General features: G+C 43.3%; 1 protein-coding gene across 4 annotated transcripts in view; it reads right to left on the bottom strand.

Annotated features, from left to right (window-relative positions):
* Nucleotides 1-20,209, bottom strand: part of LOC111980179 (SH3 and PX domain-containing protein 2B) — a 98,226-nt gene that overhangs the window by 26,363 nt on the left and 51,654 nt on the right. For all 4 annotated transcript variants that reach the window (XM_024010849.2, XM_024010851.2, XM_024010850.2 and 1 more), the window contains exons 4-6: nt 12,176-12,252; nt 3,825-3,916; nt 962-987 (exon numbers count right to left, since the gene is read on the bottom strand). In XM_024010849.2, the coding sequence (XP_023866617.1) occupies nt 962-987; nt 3,825-3,916; nt 12,176-12,252 (195 nt within the window). The remainder of the gene's footprint in view (nt 1-961; nt 988-3,824; nt 3,917-12,175; nt 12,253-20,209) is intronic.

Raw genomic sequence — 20,209 nt, 5'->3', positions numbered from 1 at the left:
ACAGACTGATATTCTGCAAAAGGTACAGGGATTGAACTGCTGAGGACTGGGGTAAAGTCATTTTCTCTAATGAATCCCATTTCCGACTGTTTGGGGCATCCGGAAAAAAGCTTGTCCGGAGAAGACAAGGTGAGCGCTAACATCAGTCCTGTGTCATGCCAACAGTAAAGCATCCTGAGACCATTCATGTGTGGGGTTGCTTCTCAGCCAAGGGAGTGTGCTCACTCACAATTTTGCCTAAGAACACAGCCATGAATGAAGAATGGTACCAACACATCCTCCGAGAGCAACTTCTCCCAACCATCCAGGAACAATTTGGTGATGAACAATGCCTTTTCCAGCATGATGGAGCACCTTGCCATAAGGCAAAAGTGATAACTAAGTGGCTCGGGGAACAAAACATCGATATTTTGGGTCCATGGCCAGGAAACTCCCCAGACCTTAATCCCATTGAGAACTTGTGGTCAATCCTCAAGAGGCAGGTGGACAAACAAAACCCCACAAATTCTGACAAACTCCAAGCATTGATTATGCAAGAATGGGCTGCCATCAGTCAGGATGTGGCCCAGAAGTTAATTGACAGCATGCCAGGGCGGATTGCAGAGGTCTTGAAAAAGAAGGGTCAACACTGCAAATATTGACTCTTTGCATCAACTTCATGTAATTGTCAATAAAAGCCTTTGACACGTATGAAATGCTTGTAATTATAGTATTCCATAGTAACATCTGACAAAACTATCTAAAGACACTGAGGCAGCAGACTTTGTGAAAATTAATATTTGTGTCATTCTCAAAACTTTTGGCCACGACTGTACTATGGCTGGACTCTTAAATACTGGTGCAGGATATGTTAATCCTAATCTATTTCACTTCAGTGCTCATCCAGATGATATTGCCCACATAAACGTAATACCACAAACAATAATAACTTATACCAAAATGTAATACAGAACTTCCTTACCTGGCTTCTTCTTTCCAATGGGTTCCCTGTAAAGAGAGAAAAAAATCATTAGAATCAAGTAAGAGGAAATATATAACTTGGACAGAGTGAGTCAGTAAAGGAATTTGGAACGTTTTATTACTTAGAAACACTTAGAAAATATTTCCACCTACGTAACAACGGATATATGTTTCTGAAAACTCTAAAAATATATAATGTTAACCCTGTGAATAACCACACTGATTATATTTATTTCATTCAGGCATGTTTTGGGACTCACTTTGAAATAAATCATTTGATCACGATTCAATCACATTCAAATCGCCGTTATACATTTGTTCTGCTAGTCATGCAGGCTCTAGTCTAGATGAGTGAAACTAAACTCTCTAAGATCCATTACATATCTACAGATGTGTTGACCTTTGCTCCAGATGAGAAGGGATATGGTTGTTAGTGAGTTTCTGATACTGGGCTGAATGAGAACATGATACTGTATCTGCTTTATCCATTTGGACTGCAATCCTCTATCCATTCTCATATGCGGTAGCCGATTCAATGTCCAGATGCCCAGGGAGACTGAGGTGGCTAATTCAGCCTGACTATCTATTCTTTCTACACTCTCTCTCACACACACAACTGTCCATCCTATTTTCCTCCTGAATAAAATTCACTCTCAATCACATAATGCAATGTTCGCCTGGCAACTCTGTTATTGTGCTAGCCACAGAGCATCTGCTACATTACTTAAATGTAATACATCTCCAGCCATTAGTTTGACTATTAGCGTACTGTCAAAAGAGTCTCCAGCCAAGACAGCCACAGGTCCACCACTAGCCTGACTTATCAAAGGGAAGCAGACAGCTAGTGGCAGACTGGAGTCAGAACAGGGTCAGAAAGGCAACGCACTGTCCAGTATTCTGTATTCCGTAAGTACATTACAAGAGTTTTCCATAAGATCAAATCAGCCCTCCCCCTCACGCTAAATGAGGTTGCATTGGACCATGGATGAGTCAATCATGGTCAAGGATACATTGAATAGGAGGACCAATACATCAGTGGGGGGATGGGAGGACTGTGTTCAATATGGAGCATTATAACCTAGAGCAAGCCCATTCCACTACCAGGTGCCAGACCACAAGAGGTCCTAACCAATGACGAGCTAGCAATACGAGGGCTCATCCTCTCTTCTCTTCTACATCTTCCTTATACCTCTCTACTCCTCTCCTCCCTTCTACCTCTCCTTGCCTGTCTTTTATATCTCCCCTCCTCTACCGCTCCCTCTCTCCACTACTCTCTCATGCCTGCTACTTCAATCTCACCAATGGACAGACAGTGACATCCCGCCTTACTCTGGTAGATTTATACAGGGCTGTATAGCGACCCAAGAGAGAGGGGCTGGTGACGCGATGTCAGCCCAGCTGAACACAGTCTGCATTAGAGAGCTGTAATCCGATTTTAATAAAGACAAACCAAGGTCTTTTCTATATTCATCTGCCTCTCCCTCCGACCCTCCATCCTCCCCTCCCCCGTCCCTAGTAGCAGATGCTTAGGGTTTGTCTGTCTGAGAGGTAGCTAATAAGGTATGTGTCCTTGGCAACGGCCAGAGGGAACTAGCTCTCCTCCATCTGTCTGTCTAAGGAGGTGACCTGACAGCAGCCATTCATAGTGGCCAGAACAGTGACAGGCCTTTTATTCTTCTCCTTCCACAGAGATTCATCTCCTCCGCAGTTACTGAACACACCATGCATATTATATCAGGCACCAGGCAGCCATCTTGGATTTCGACCAAGGTACTCATGACTGCAATAATGGCGATGGCCAACAAACTCTGAGGAATGATAAGCATCCTTGTGCAAAATCACTGATTGACGGTGCAGAATTATATTGTTGATGTTCAGTCATTCTATTGACTTGTGCGTCAAACGGCGCACAGCAAAAAAAAAAGCTAAACGACAAACTAGCGCAGAAAAGTGTCTGGTTAAGATTGGACAGCCTAGATAAAATTGTAACATTACTCCCATACACCCTGAAGTAGTTTTGGGATGTGTGAGTCGAACACCTCTCTGCATAAATAAATAGAACACATAGACCTAGCTATGTGGCTAGGTGACTGTAGCTGAGCATGTCAAATCCGGGTTGAAGTACACAAAGATGGGAAGCTGTTTGCTATAGCAGAAAAACTCGTAAGAAAAATGCGGGGACTTTTCAAATAGTGAAGGAAGAAAAATATAATCTGAAAAGCATCAGGTTTGATACAATTCACCAGCCATCACTGGGCAAGCAATAGCTTAAAAGCCCAGTGCAGTCAAAAGCAGTCACCTGTAACCACTAGTAACCCCTCCTGCCCTCCAGGCGTCTGGTAGCTCAACAACACATACGTGATGGGGGGAAATGGCGCGGTGACTTTATGACTTGTGTTGGCACGTTGTAACTGTCAGGCGGACTATGACACTAATGTGTCGAGTGAGATTTACAAGAGTTCATGCTGCCTCAGCAGTTCTCTCATACACTGCTCCGCTAGGCTACATGTTATGTAGCTCTCACTCAGGGCAAACCAGCCGCTCCCCCCACCACCACAGCAATACCAGAGGGAGCATGACATCATAGTCATTACACTCTATTATAACCTATTACTGATGGGTTGGCTTGTTTCAACATAAAATGACATGGTGTTCAGGAGGAGGTCCTTTCTGCTAGTTCATGAAACAAAGCCTGCACACAGCATTATGCTTCTCTTTCTTCATTTGTAGTGTTTGTTGTTGGCCCAGTACACGCGTGAATGTTTGAATGTGCATCACTTATATGTATTTGTGCTGCTTGTCAGACTGTGTGACAGTGTGTTCCTTTGACAAGAAGGTGACGAAMGGTGTGATGTGTAGCTTACTCTTTAGGTGGGTTGAGGTCTTCAGGACGAGTCTCGAAGAACACACGAACCTCCTCACACTGGGATATGTACACGGGCAGCTGAATCAGAGCCTGCGCATAAACACAGAAACACACAAAGGTTCAAATGTTAATCAGAACCAAATGAAGAGTTTCATTGCAAAACGCTCTGCAGTATATCCATTTTCCGAATTGTTGGTAAATTTGCTTTTATTGATTAAAGAAAATAAGAAATTGTATGTTTTTTCACTATCTAATCATGGCATGGGGTTGTTCAATGACAGACATGTATTTGTTTAAAATCTATCACTTGGTTTTATTTCATGTTTATGTTTTTTTGCTAAACGCTACATATCCGCCTCACTGCAAACCYTAGTCTGTTTTTTTTWATGGCGGTTTTGAAGCAGTGGTTTCTTCCTTGCTGAGCAGCCTTTCAGGTTATGTCGATATAGGACTCGTTTTACTGTGGATATGGATACTTTTGTACCCATTTCCTCCAGCATCTTCACAGGGTCCTTTGCTGCTGTTCTGGGATTCATTTGCACTTCTTGCACCAAAGTACGTTCATCTCTAGGAGACAGAACGCGTCTCCTTCCTGAGCGGTATGGCGGCTGCGTGGTCCCATGGTGTTTATACTTGCYTACTATTGTTTGTACAGATGAACGTGGTACATTCAGGCATTTAGAAATTGCTCCCAAGGATGAACCAGACTTGTGGAGGTCTACAATTCTTTTTTCTGAGGTCTTGGCTGATTTATTTTGCTTTTCCCATGTCAAGCAGATGTACTGATTTTGAAGGTAGGCCTTGAAATACATCCACAGGTACACCTCCAATTGACTCAAATGATGTCAGTTAGCCTATCAGAAGCTTCTAAAGCCATGACATAATTTTCTGGAATTTTCCAGGCTGTTTAAAGGCACAGTCAACTTAGTGTATGTACACTTCTGACCCACTGGAATTGTGTTACAGTGAGTTGTAAGTGAAATAATCTGTCTAAACAATTGTTGGAAAAATTACTTGTGTCATGCAGAAAGTAGATGTCCTAACCGACTTGCCAATACTATAAGACATTTGTGGAGTGGTTGAAAAACAAGTTTTAATGACATCTGAACTTACATTTGACATTTACCAGATGCTCTTATCCAGGGCTGTATTCTGCTTTTCTTTTCTTAGCCAACCTTGTTCTGGAATGTAGCCCTGTCTTTCATTTTTGTTCATTTCTCACCTGGTCTCATCAGCTCCCTATTTAGTTCAGTTCTTTCTGTTTGTGCGGTATTGTCTGCCTGTGACCATGATTCCTGAGAAGGCTTACTAAACATCTGCTGTGCTCTGCGTGTGAATCTACAACCTTTTCTCCCTGAATATTCACTACAAGGGAGAAATACATAAGTGCATTCATCTTAAGATAGCCAGGTGACACAACTACATATCACAGTGAAATATACAGGATACGAACATTCCATTCCAGCTAAACAATGGATATAGCATTGTGCAAAAAAATGACATTTTTATATACATCTGAGCACAGTAATATTTTACACACACATGAACTTACCCATAAGCAATAATTTCCGATGAAAAAACATGAAATATTTGTGGATATAGTATTTTGGAAATAAACTCAAATGCTGCTATTGTATTTATATCAGTTGTATTGGTATTGGGAGTAGTGGTGTTCACTAGGAAATACGTAGCCTGTTTCCCAGGGGAACTACTATACGACAAATAATGACACAGCAAAGTGAATGACAGCTATAGTTCAGGTGCTACATTCACATACCATGTCCTCTTGCGTAGGCAAAACAACATACAGCAGGCATTACTACCCAACCACACCAACATAGAAAAAGTATCTACTGTACCTAAATGGAGCCTAGTCCACTCTATTATATTTCCTGTTTCTAATCTAACATCATTGATCCTTTCTCCCTGTGGGGGCCCGCAGGGCTGTGGGTCTGACCACGGCTCTGTGGATAATCTCGTGGTGGGGGAGACATGCAGGCTGACAGGGCCAACAGGGCAATTCCTCAGGAGATGAAAGGCTAACTGGCCTGAGATATCGCTCTCTCTTTCTCAGCCTCAAAGGCCTCAGCACCTCAGTGATCCAACGCCTAGAACCAGCTGGTGGGTCTCTCCAACAAAACAGCCCTTATTATCACTGTGTGCAGAGAGGCAAGCATGCAGCACACTCCTCGCTGCCATGAGGCATTCCTCAAAGCTATCCATCTCAGCCTCAGACCCAGCGTACGTCTGCATTTAATAAGGCTAAGTGCCTCAGTACTGTCCACCCAGAGAGGGGCAGCTCTCTCTCGCTCCACCACAGCCTGAATTATGATATGGCTGGCCCGTATCATAAAATACAGGCTAGCCAGAGTTCAAGGTGCCCTTGTCCAGTGTGGCACCTAGCCCTTTTGGACTCACCGTATGGGAAGCCGTGCCAACAGACTGCCCATGCTAAAAGTGTGGGAGGATTGCCATAGGCTTAGCTGAAACCCTGTTCTCCATTAGCGTCGGGGTAAGAGGGCGTGCGTGTGTGCGCGTGCATACGCACATGTGTGACTGTCCAGTGGTCAATTACAAAGATTAAAATGCCTTTTTTATGGGAGAAAAATCTAAATGATTCTCTGGAGTCAGCTAAGAGTCAGATGATAAATGTTTTAAGTGTTGACCTCCAGAGGAGCCCCCCCATCCCCTGGTCCTGCTGACTGAATCTGGTACACTGTGTCTGGGGTTAGGAAGAACATACTCCCCCTGTATTTCTCACCCCTTCACTCTGCCTGTGACCTGGCAGGTCATTAGTATTCTCCCCAGAGACTGGGAGCCGGAAGGCACATTACAGCAAATTGACTTTATTGGTGCTCTTTACAGCAGGCAGCATTAACCTAATTGTGTGTGTGTGCGCGTAAGTGTGTGTGTGTGTGTGTGTGTGTGTGTGTGGCGTTGAGTGCATGTGTGCAAGTCAAACAGAAAACAGTGAAGGTGAGGAGAGAATACACATAAATTACATGTACTGTATATACAAGTAGATTAAAGGGGTGGCAGGTAGCCTAGTGTTTAGAGCGTTTGGCCAGTAACTGAAAGGTTGCTGGATCAAATCCCCGAGCTGACAAGATAAAAATATGTCGTTCTGCCCCTGAGCAAGGCAGTTAACCCACTGTTCCCCAGGCGCCGAGACGTGGATGTCGATTTAAGGTAGCCTCTCTGATTCAGAGGGGTTGGGTTAAATGCGGAAGACACATTTCAGTTGAAAGCATTCAGTTGTACAACTGACTAGGTATCCCCTTTTCCCTTTCTTAAACAGCATACACCAGCATTCTGTAGCCCACCCTTTCCAAACAATGGCAATTCTGAAGATTGAGAAACAATGGTAAAAGGGCAAAACTGGAGTGAAAACCTATATCCTCCAAGAATCAACGTCTCCTCTCCAATAGCAGAAACTCCAGCAAAGGTCATTCCATGCGAGTCAAGTTCAGGTTTAGGACTCACTCAGCATTTTGACAGAAAGGTGGAAATGGTGATCCTCTGAGCCAAACATGAAAGCAACTACACTGAACAAAAACATAAATGCATCATGCAACAATTTCAAAGGTTTTTGCTGAGTTACAGTCAATAAGGAAATCAGTCAATTGAAAATTCATTAGGCCCTAATCTATGGATTTCACATGACTGGGTATACAGATATGCATCTGTTGGTCACAGGTACCTTAAAAAAGGTAGGGGCGTGGATCAGCGTTTGCCTCACGTAGCGTGACACATCTCCTTCACATAGAGTTGATCAGGCTGTTGATTGTGGCCTGTGGAATGTTGTCCCTCTCTTCAATGCTGTGTGAAGTTGCTGGAAATTGGTGGGAACTGGAACATGCGTTCATACATGAAGATCCAGAGCATCCCAAACATGCTCAATGGGAGATATGTCTGGTGAGTATGCAGGCCATGGAAGAACTTGGACAGTTTCAGCTTCCAGGAATTGTCTACAGATCCTTGGGGCCGTGCATTATTATGCTGAAACATGAGATGATGGCGGAAGATGAATGGCACGACAATGAGCCTCAGGATCTCGTCACAGCATCTCTATTAATTCAAATTGCCATTGATAAAATACAATTGTGTTCGTTGTCCGTAGCTTATGCCTTCCCATACCATAACTCCACCGCCACAACGAGGCACTTTGTTCTCAATGTTGACATCAGCAAACCGCTCGCCTACACGACGCCATACACGCTGTCTGCAATCTGCCCGGTACATTTGAACCCAGAATTAATCCGTGAAGAGCACACTTCAGCGTGCCAGTGGACATCGAAGGTGAGCTTTTGCACACTGAAGTCGGTTACAACGCAGAACTGCTGTCAGATCAAGACCCTGGTGAGGACGATGAGCATGCAGGTGAGCTTCCCTGAGAAGGTTTCTGACAGTTTGTGCAAAAATTCCTCAGTTGTGCAAACCCACAGTTTCAACAACTGTCCGGGTAGCTGGTCTCAGAAGATCCCGCAGGTGAAGAAGCCAGATGTGGAGGTTCTGGGATAGCGTGGTTACACATGGTCTGCCGTTGTGAGGTTGGTTGGATGTACTGCCAAATTCTCTAAAACGACATTGGTTATGGTAGAGAAATAAACATTCAATTCTTTGGTAACAGCTCTGGTGGTAATTTCTGCTGTCAGCATGCCAATTGCACACTCCCTCAAAACGTGAGATATCTATGGCATTGTGTTCTGTGACTAAATTGCACATTTTAGAGTGGCCTTTTATTGTCCCCAGCACAAGGTGCACCTGTGTAATGATCATGTTGTTTAATCAGCTTCTTGATATGCCACACCTGTTTGTGCACAATATTTGAGCACAACATTTGAGAGAAATAAGGGTCTTGCGGGTTTGGAAAATTTCTGGCATCTTTTATTTCAGCTCATGAAACATGGACCCAACACTTTACATTTTGTTCAGTATATAAAGTAAGTTCCATTTTTCATTCTGTCAGCCTGACCAGGACCAAGACAAAGGGGAGCCCCTCCAACCCCCCTCTGTCCAAACCAGCCAGCCAGACTGGACAGAACCACAGACCTTTGATCCGACCCCCCCTTCCCCCATTAAAGCCACTCACCCAGTGGTAGGGTTGCAAAGACGGGGTACTGGAAACTTTCAAACTTTACCAGTAAACTACCAGAATGTTGGTATTTTATGTAATCTATCACAAGATATCTAGTGGCCCATTTGGGAACTTCAGATTATTACAGGCGTCTGTAACTATCTCTGGCCTTCTCCGTGGCCTTATCACATGTAAAATATATTAAATAAGATGATTTCAAAATGAATAATAGAAAGACAAAGCTGTAAAAACATCCTAAATATAAACAATCAACATTCACTGTATATAGACTTTCTTTTTTTTCTATTGTGTTATTGACTGTACGCTTGTTTATTCCATGTGTAACTCTGTGTTGTTGTTTTATCTTGTCCAGGTCGCAGTTGTAAATGAGAACTTGTTCTCAACTAGCTTACCTGGTTAAATAAAGGTGAATAAAAAATTTAAAAACAGTGAATACCATTGGTGTTTAATATGAAGGTTTCAGCATGAAATATCCTTTATATTTTTTTACACATATTTATTTATTTTACTATGTCAATATGGATTTGTTGTCAATGTTTTGACCTCAAACTGGTGTCAGTTCTGAAAAAAGTCAATAGTTGAAAGAGTTGCAGAGTTAATTGAAAATAATGTCATTGCTGATTAGATGCTTTAAACAAATGTATTAGGCTATTTTCCCTTGAAACATATGGTCTATCTACTATAAACTCATGGACAATATGGACACAGATATAAAGAATGAATACTATATATTAATTTACTGTAAGTTAATAGAACAATAACAAAGTAAGTTTCAAACATCGCTGCTAATAACAGCTAGTTTTCAGGTTACATATTCCTCCCATTAGGTTAGTCCAATTAGGGCCCTCACACCATGCCCAGACCGGACGCGCGCGTGCGCCATCATGCGCAAATAGATTTTGTCCCCCCACACCAAACGCGATAATGACTCGCAGGTTGAAATATCAAAACAAACTCTGAACCAATTATATTAATTTGGGGACAGGTCCAAAAGCATTACATATTTATGGCAATTTAGCTAGCTAGCTTGCAGTTGCTAGCTAATTTGTCCTATTTAGCTAACTTTCTGTTGCTAGCTAATTTGTCCTGGGATATAAATGTTGAGTTGTTATTTTACTGGAAATGATCCTCTACACCGACAATTAATCCACACATAAAACGGTCAACCGAATCGTTTCTAGTCATCTCTCCTCCTTCCAGGCTTTTTCTTCTTTGGACTTTATATGGCGATTACCACGACAGCCGACCGACCTCTGTTCATCTTTCAATCACCCATGTGGGTATAACCAATGAGGACATGGCACGTGCGTATCTGCTTCTATAAACCAATGCGGGGATGGGAGAGGCAGGACTTGCACCGCGTTCAGCGTCACAAATAGAACTGACTTCTATTTTTGCGCTTGACAGCGCAGACGCTCTTTGGCACGTGCGAGCTGTGTGGATGCAATGATTGAATAACATGTATGTATGTGTAAATGTATTTTGCAACGCTCACGCACGTGACATGAGAGGTGTGGTCAGCATGTTACTCATACCACTCCCAGACAGTCCTAGCTAAATTTTTGCTTGAGAAAATGCTCTTTGCTAAGAAGCTATTTTTGTTTATTTTTGACAATTCTTTATGGAAATAAGAACTGTAAGGTAATTAATTGTTACCCAAAAATGTTTTGATATTGTGATAAAAACAGCTGCATTGGGTCTTTAAGGGCAAGCCACCAACACAGTCAACAAAGAGACTATCTATCATAGGTGGCCGTAGATCTAAACATTGAATTATTCAACGCTGTAACCAGATGACTTTGTTAAGCCCTCTCTGACAAAGAGGAGAGCAGTTGTATTGAACTTTTTCTGTGTCTTTAATGTGTTCATTTGTATTGAGAATGCTACTAAATCAGTATATCAAAGTCCTCTATGGAACTCACAACAACAACAAACGTGACTACATACCAGACTGAGGAAGTTCTATGTAATCCCATAGAAGTGGTGCAAACTTAGTCTAAAACAATTCACATAAACCTAAACACACCCACAACACATCAACTCTAGGACCTTAGTTTCCCCCCTTGTTTTACAGTACTTAAAGCTGTGACCTTTGTTGCACCCGTATCCCAAAACGACCCCCTGAGGTATCCTAACCCCTAGGCCTCCCCTCCCATATGTACCCCATCTCTCTCACCAGTGACCTGGCTTCATAAACAAAGGTTCTCTGGCAACATGCCAGGGAATAAGTTGGTTTTTAAGAGCATGACTGAGATGGAACCACCTTTCAAAAATTCCCCAGGCAACATAAAAAGGCAGTTCTGGTTTATTGGGAAGCCCTTTAAAAGTAAACACGGCCCACTGGGCACCGACGTCAATTCAACGTCTATTCCACGTTGGTTCAACATAATTTCATTAATATGATGTGGAAACAATGCTGATTCAACCGGTGAGTGCCTAGTGGTTAAGGGCTTGTAAGTAAGCATTTCACGGTAAGGCCTACACTTGTTTTATTCGGCGCATGTGACAAATAATGTTTGATTTGATTTGATTTAGTGGGCGGGCCTGGTGATGTAGCTGACAGGGGCTAGCTCAGGGCTCCTCAAACCACTGCCACTGGAGACATAGCACAGAGATACCACAGCATCCCAACGGCCTGCGACAGAGATGGATTCCCCACTTCTCTTCTTGCTTTTCCACTAAAGAGCTAAACACAGACTCTGCAACTATGCTGCTTTGTTTTCCAGATGGAATTATTTTCTCTGTCAGCCATGTTCCAGACTGCCTTCAGTTTCCGCAATGTCTAATTCCTGAAGAAAATATCATATTTTCGAGGATGACTGATTTTGTTATCGTATATTTCCCAGTAGGTAATGATAAACATATAAGATATGCATGTTTTTAACATTGCTAGTGCATTGGTCTTTGTATAGAGAAACAGAATGGCTATAACAGGTCAGTGGAACTAGATGTGAGGGTGTATGGAATCCAAAACAGTCTCACGCTGACTGCCATGCTATCAGTGAGGTAAACCGGTCAGCAGGATCATGAATGCAAACCCCTCGCTCTAGTCTGAAGCTCTATCTACCACAGTGCTAATGTCCTAATACCTGAGATTTAGGTTCCTCTCCAGGCTACATCCCCATGGGAGGTTTTAGGGGTTGACGTTTGGGTCGTACTGTTGTGTCTTCCATAACGAGTGAGTGTGGAAGATGTAATACCCCTGAATTGCCCCACCAGCTGAGCAGTGGTCTCAGTCAGAGCCTACTCACCCTGCAGTACTCGTTGATAGGCCTCAGGCGCTTCATGGCCACATCCCTGATATGGCTTCTCCTGAACAGGATCTTCCCTGGAAGGAAGAAAAACAACAGTCTTTAGGTTCTAATGTACATGTCTTACAAAGATACGAAGCCCCCTAGCCTCCCCTCTTATCCTAGTCCTCAACCATGGTCTCACATTATATATAGTACATACTAGAACTGTATGATAAATCAGTATTTGAATGGTGTGGATTCACAGTAGCATTTATACAAGCAAACAAACAATTGTAAATAATCCATAACTGCAATAGTCACTTTTTACAGATTACTGTATTCACTTGTGAGGGAAAATGTTATGTTTGTGCTTTTCTAATAACCGATTAGACTTGGTTCATGCAAGTGACTGATTGATCGTGCCTGGGAGGAATCCTCACTATCAGTATAAGCAATTTGGCAGTACACCCAGAACATTGCATTGAGAACCAAAAGGGGTGTCTCAGTTTCAAGGTCTCAGCTTAGAGAGAAGAAGCCTCTTGAGGTATTGGTCGGAAGGAACCACATGTTAATGATGATGAATAATGAATAATGCAATTCTAACTTGTCTGTGTAAACAGTATATAAGATAACTAACGGGACTGCCCCGGCAGAGCTCCCAACCGACGTGTACTATGGTTTGTTGGAACCTTCTTCAGCATGCTGATAATAAAGAATGATTAATTTAATATTGACTCCAGGTGTCCCTGGTGGTAATTTCCACAACAGTTTGGTGCCTGTGGAGCTTTCCAGTGAGGGTCTGCGAGGAAAACCGGTGGCCCATTTTATGTAGCATGAGGGAAATTCCCATCTGAGCAAAAGACGACGAGGCCCGCCCAGACCAGACCCTTACTGTGAGCTGCCCAGGAGGAGACACATAATCCACGAACAATTGAGGGACACGGCAACTGATTTCAGTATGTCAATTTAAATGAATTTGTATGAAAATTATTAGAAAATAAATTAAACATAAAAATGAAATGACGTCTCTTTGGTCTGGGACCACTGTAGTCTGGGACTACTAGAAAGGTATCATAGTCTCTGGGAGGCTAAAGCAGTCTGGGACTACTGAGATGGGTAAGGGCTGAGATGGGTAAGCCCCACCGACAGCTGTCTATAGGCATTTCTAGGAATTGTCTATGTGGTCTGGGACCACTGTGGTCTGGGACTACTGAGTGTGTTTGGATAATAAGTTACGATATATAACGTTAGCTAGGGGTTCATTCCACAACCGCCAATCGTAGTCTGGGACTACTAGTACTACTCTGGGCTCCCGAGTGGCGTAGCAGTCTAAGGCACTGCATCACAGTTCTAGAGGCGTCACTACAGACCCTGGTTCGATTCTAGGCTGTATCACAACCGGCCATGATTGAGAGTCCCACAGTGCGGCTCACAATTGGCCCAGCGTCGTCCGGGGTTAGGGTTTAACCGGGGTAGGCCGTCATTGTAAATAATAATTTGTTCTTAACTTCTCTAGGGTAGGGGGCAGCATTGGGATTTTTGGATGAAAAGCATGCCCAAATTAAACTGCCTGCTACTCGGGCCCAGAAGATATGATATGCATATAACTGGTAGATTTGGATAGGAAACACTCAAAAGTTTCCAAAAATGTTAAAATAGTGTCTGTGAGTATAACAGAACTGATTTGGCAGGCAAAAACCTGAGAAAAATCCATTCAGGAAGTAGTTTCTTTTTTGGTTTTGTAGTTTTCTATTCAATGCCATTACAGTATCCATTGACTTAGGACTCAAATTGCAGTTCCTATGCCTTCCACTAGATGTCAACAGTCTTTAGAAATTGTTTCAGGCTTGTATTCTGAAAAATGAGGAAGTAAGAGCAGTCTGAATGAGTGGACCCTAAAGTGTCACAGAGCTTTTTCATGCGCGCAACCGAGAGAGTGCCTTTCTTGTTTACCTTTTATATTGACGACGTTATTGTCCGGTTGAAATATTATCGATTATTTAGGCTAAAAACAACCTGAGGATTGAATATAAACATCGTTTGACATGTTTCTATGAACTTTACGCATAGAATTTGGATTGTTTGACTGCGTTTGAGCCTGTGGATTACTGAAAAAAACACGCGAACAAAACTGAGGTTTTTGGATATAAAGAGACTTTATCGAACAAAAGGAACATTTATTGAGTAAATGAATGTCTGCTGAGTGCAACCATATGAAGATCATCAAAGGTAAGGGATTAGTTTTATCTCTATTTCTGACTTGTGTAACTCTTCTACTTGGCTGGTTACTGTTTGTAATGATTTGTCTGCTGGGCTATGTTCTCAAATAATCGTAAGGTATGCTTTCGCCGTAAAGCATTTTTTTAAATCTGACACCGTTGTTGGATTCACAAGAAGTTAATCTTTAAACCCATGTAAAATATGTTTTGTTTTCTGAATTTTTATAATGAATATTTCTGTATTTGAATTTGGCGCCCAGCAGCTTCACTGGCTGTTGAAGAGGTGGGACGCTACCGTCTCACGTATCCTAGAGAAGTTAACTGACTTGCCTAGTTAAATAAACGTTTAATAAAAAATACTAGTAATAGCACCAGGTGTTATTGAGCACAGGTTGTGGATGTGAAAACCTAAGATTTATAACGTTATATAGGGATTCTGTGTGATGTGAAAGAGGTGTGTCTGAAAGAATACCCCAACCAGTTCTGTGTGAGCTGAGTTTTCGATCTATAACGTTATCTAGGGGTTCAGTCCACCACCACCCGTCGATCTACAGATAGTGAGCACTGACAGGAGAAGCCATTGACAAGTTTGAGAGGGTAACAGCTGTGATGGGTAGGGGCTGTTCAAAGAAACTCCACCGACAGCTGTCTATAGGCATCTCTGGGACTTGTCTATGTGGTCTGGGACTACTGAGATTTCCTAGAGAAAATGATAGGCCGCAACTCAAACAGGAAGTACCCGTGCTAAGGTCTATTCAACGCTGGTCTGACCAATTGGAATACATGTCTCAAGATTGTTTTGATCTGGGATATGTTCCGGGTAGCCTCTGACAATAACATTGACGTATACACGGACACGATGACTGAGTGCATCAGGAAATGTATAGGGGATGTTGTTCCCACTGTGACTATTAAAACCTACCCAAACCAGAAACCGTGGATAGATGACAGCATTCGCACAAAACTGAAAGCGTGAACCACCAGATTTAACCATGGCAAGGTGACTGGGAATATGGTTGAATACAAACATTATGAGGCAATCAAACAGGCAAAACGTCAGTACAGAGACAAAGTGGAATCGCAATTCAACGGCTCAGACACAAGAAGTACGTGGCAGGGTCTACAGACAATCACAGATTACAAAGGGGAAACCAGCCACTTTGGGGACACTGACATCTTGCTCCCGGACAAGCTAAACACCTTCTTCGCTCGCTTTGAGGATGACACAGTGCCACCGACGCGGCCCACTCCCAAGGACAGTGGGCTTTTGTTCTCCGTGGCCGACGTAAGACAATTTAAGCATGTTAACCCTCGCAAGGCTGCCGGCCCAGACGGCATCCCTAGCCGCGTCCTCAGAGCATGTGCAGACCAGCTGGCTGGAGTTTTTACGGACATATTCAATCTCTCCCTATCCCAGTCTGCTGTCCCCACTTGCTTAAATATGTCCACCACTGTTCCTGTACCCAAGAAAGCAAAGGTACTAAATGACTATCGCCCCGTAGCACTCACTTCCGTCATCATGAAGTGCTTTGAGAGACTATTTAAGGATCTTATCACCTCTACCTTACCTGACATCCTAGACACTTAAATTTGCATACTGCCCCAATAGATCCACAGACAATGCACACTGCCGTATCCCATCTGGACAAGATGAATACCTATCTAAGAATGCTGTTCACTGACTACAGCTCAGCATTCAACACCATAGCACCCTCCAAGCTCATCATTAAGCTCGGGGCCCTGGGTCTGAACCCTGCCCTGTGCCACTGGTTCCTGGACTTCCTGACGGGCCCAGGTGGTGAAGGTTGGAAACAACACCTCAACTTCGCTGATCCTCAACATAGGTGCCCCACAAGGGTGTGTGCTCAGCCCCCTCCTGTACTCCCTGTTCACCCATGACTGCGTGGCCATGCACACCTCCAACTCAATCATCAAATTTGCAGAGGACACACCAGTGGTAGGCCTGGTTACCAGCAATGATGAGACAGCCTACTGGGAGGAGGTGAGGGCCCTGGCGGAGTGGTGCCAAGAAAATAGCCTCTCCCTCAACGTCAACAAAACGAAGGAGCTGATCGTGGACTTCAGGAAACAGCAGAGGGAGCACGCCCCTATCCACTTTGACGGGACCACAGTGTCATACACATCACTGACAATCTGAAATGTTCCACCCACACAGACAGTGTGCTGAAGAAGGCACAACAGCAATAGAAATTTGTCTTGATCCCTAGGACCCTCACAAACTTTTACAGATGCACAAATGAGAGCATCCTGTCAGGCTGTATCACCGCCTGGTATGGCAACTGCACCGCCCACAACCGCAGGGCTCTCCAGAGGGTGGTGTGGTCTGCCCAACACATCAACCACCCGAGCCACACTGCCTGCCTTCCAGGATACCTAGAGGACCCGATGTCACAGGAAGGCCAAAAAGATAATCAAGGACATCAACCACCCGAGCCATGGCCTGTTCACCCCGCTACCATCCAGAAGACGAGGTCAGTACAGGTGCATCAAAGCTGGGACCGAGATACTGAAAAACAGCTCTTATCTCAAGGCCATCAGACTGTTAAATAGCCATCACTAGCCAGCTACCACCCGGTTACTCAACCCTGCACCTTAGAGGCTGCTGCCCTATATACATAGACAGGGAATCACTGGTCACTTTAATCATGTTTACATACTGCTTTACTAATTTCACGTATACACTGTATTCTATTCTACTCTATTGTATTTTAATCAATGGCACTCCAACATTGCTCGACCTAATATTTATATATTTCTTAATTACATTCTTTAATTTTAGATTCGTGTGTTTTTTTTAGATACTACTGCACTGTTGGAGCTAAAACACAAGCATTTCGCTACACCCTCAATAACATCTGCTAAATGTGTATATGATCAATAACATTTTAATTGATTTTGATTTGATGTTGGCACGGTTTGCCAACAACAACACCCGTGCCAATACAGTATATCCTCCAAACAACAGCTTCGAGGGCATTATCACTTAAACAACACATGATCTCATGGTGCATTTAGAATGTTAACAGCAGGCCTACATAACGTATGTTACAATTATGAAGAACAATGAGTAGGCTAGGCTATATTGAATGGGCTTGTGTAGACACGTATAAACAAATACTAATAGAGACTGATTACATTTTCTCACAACAAATGATCTCATGGCATATTCGGAATGGTAAGAGTAGGCATACATACAGTGGGCTTGTGCAGAGACTGTACAGTCGTGGCCAAACGTTTTGAGAATGACACAAATGTGAATTTTCACAAAGTTTGCTGCTTCAGTGTCTTTAGATATTTTTGTCAGATGTTACTATGGAATAGTGAAGTATAATTACAAGCATTTCATTAGTGTCAAAGGCTTTTATTGACAATTACATGAAGTTGATGCAAAGAGTCAATATTTGCAGTGTCGACCCTTCTTTTTCAAGACCTCTGCAATCCACCCTCGCATGCTGTCAATTAACTTCTGGGCCACATCCTGACTGATGGCAGCCCATTCTTGCATAATCAATGCTTGGAGTTTGTCCGAATGTGGGTTTTTGATTGTCCACCCTCCTCTTGAGGATTGACCACAAGTTCTCAATGGGATTAAGGTCTGGGGAGTTTCCTGGCCATGGACCCAAAATATTGATGTTTTGTTCCCCGAGCCACTTAGTTATCACTTTTGCCTTATGGCAAGGTGCTCCATCATGCTGGAAAGGCATTGTTCATCACCAAACTGTTCCTGGATGGTTGGGAGAAGTTGCTCTCGGAGGATGTGTTGGTACCATTCTTTGTTCATGACTGTGTTCTTAGGCAAAATTGTGAGTGAGCCCACTCCCTTGGCTGAGAAGCAACCCCACACATGAATGGTCTCAGGATGCTTTACTGTTGGCATGACACAGGACTGATGTTTGTGCTCACCTTGTCTTCTCCGGACAAGCTTTCTTCCGGATGCCCCAAACAATCGGAAAGGGGATTCACTGTATTTATTTATTTATTTTGCTCCTTTGCACCCCATTATTTCTATCTCTACTTTGCACATTCTTCCACTGCAAACCAACCATTCCAGTGTTTTTACTTGCTATATTGTATTTACTTCGCCACCATGGCCTTTTTTATATTTTTATTTATTTATATATATATTTTGTTTGCCTTCACCTCCCTTATCTCACCTCACTTGCTCACATTGTATATAGACTTATTTTTCACTGTATTATTGACTGTATGTTTGTTTTACTCCATGTGTAACTATGTGTTGTTGTATGTGTCAAACTGCTTTGCTTTATCTTGGCCAGGTCGCAATTGTAAATGAGAACGTGTTCTCAATTTGCCTACCTGGTTAAATAAAGGTGAAATAAAAATAAAATAAATAAAATCAGAGAACATGACTTTACCCCAGTCCTCAGCAGTCCAATCCCTGTACTTTTTGCAGAATATCAGTCTGTCCCTGATGTTTTTCCTGGAGAGAAGTGGCTTCTTTGCTGCCCTTCTTGACACCAGGCCATCCTCCAAAAGTCTTCGCCTCACTGTGCATGTACAGTGGGGAGAACAAGTATTTGATACACTGCCGATTTTGCAGGTTTTCCTACTTACAACGCATGTAGAGGTCTGTAATTTTTATCATAGGTACACTTCAACTGTGAGAGACGGAATCTAAAACAAAAATCCAGAAAATCACATTGTATAATTTTTAAGTAATTAATTTGCATTTTATTGCATGACATAAGTATTTGATACATCAGAAAAGCAGATCTTAATATTTGGTACAGAAACCTCTGTTTGCAAATACACAGATCAAACGTTTCCTGTAGTTCTTGACCAGGTTTGCACACACTGCAGCAGGGAGGGATTTTGGCCCATCCTCCATACAGACCTTCTCCAGATCCTTCAGGTTCGGTGCTGGCGCTGGGCAATACGGACTTTCAGCTCCCTCCAAAGATTTTCTATTGGGTTCAGGTCTGGAGACTGGCTAGGCCACTCCAGGACCTTGAGATGTTTCTTACGGAGTCACTCCTTAGTTGCCATGGCTGTGTGTTCGTGTCGTTGTCATGCTGGAAGACCCAGCCACGACCCATCTTCAATGCTCTTACTGAGGGAAGGAGGTTGTTGGCCAAGATCTCGCGATACATGGCCCCATCCATCCTCCCCTCAATACGGTGCAGTCGTCCTGTCCCCTTTGCAGAAAAGCATCCCCAAAGAATGATGTTTCCACCTCCATGCTTCACGGTTGGGATGGTGTTCTTGGGGTTGTACTCATCCTTCTTCTTCCTCAAACACGGCGAGTGGAGTTTAGACCAAAAAGCTCTATTTTTGTCTCATCAGACCACATGACCTTCTCCCATTCCTCCTCTGGATCATCCAGATGGTCATTGGCAACCTTCAGACGGGCCTGGACAGCCGCTGGCTTGAGCAGGGGGTCCTTGCGTGCACTGCAGGATTTTAATCCATGACGGCGTAGTGTGTTACTAATGGTTTTCTTTGAGACTGTGGTCCAGCTCTCTTCAGGTCATTGAGCAGTCCTGCCATGTAGTTCTGGGCTGATCCCTCACCTTCCTCATGATCATTGATGCCCCACGAGGTGAGATCTTGCATGGGCCCCAGACCGAGGGTGATTGACCGTCATCTTGAACTTCTTCCATTTTCTAATAATTGCGCCAACAGTTGTTGCCTTCTCACCAAGCTACTTGCCTATTGTCCTGTAGCCCATCCCAGCCTTGTGCAGGTCTACAATTTTATCCTGATGTCCTTACACAGCTTCTGGTCTTGGCCATTGTGGAGAGGTTGGCGTCTGTTTGATTGAGTGTGTGGACAGGTGTCTTTTATACAGGTA

The sequence above is a fragment of the Salvelinus sp. IW2-2015 genome, linkage group LG20 (genome assembly GCF_002910315.2).
Source record: "Salvelinus sp. IW2-2015 linkage group LG20, ASM291031v2, whole genome shotgun sequence".
Lineage (NCBI taxonomy): Eukaryota > Metazoa > Chordata > Actinopteri > Salmoniformes > Salmonidae > Salvelinus > Salvelinus sp. IW2-2015.
Note: the sequence above shows the minus strand (reverse complement) of the source record. Positions and strands in the feature narration are given on the sequence as shown.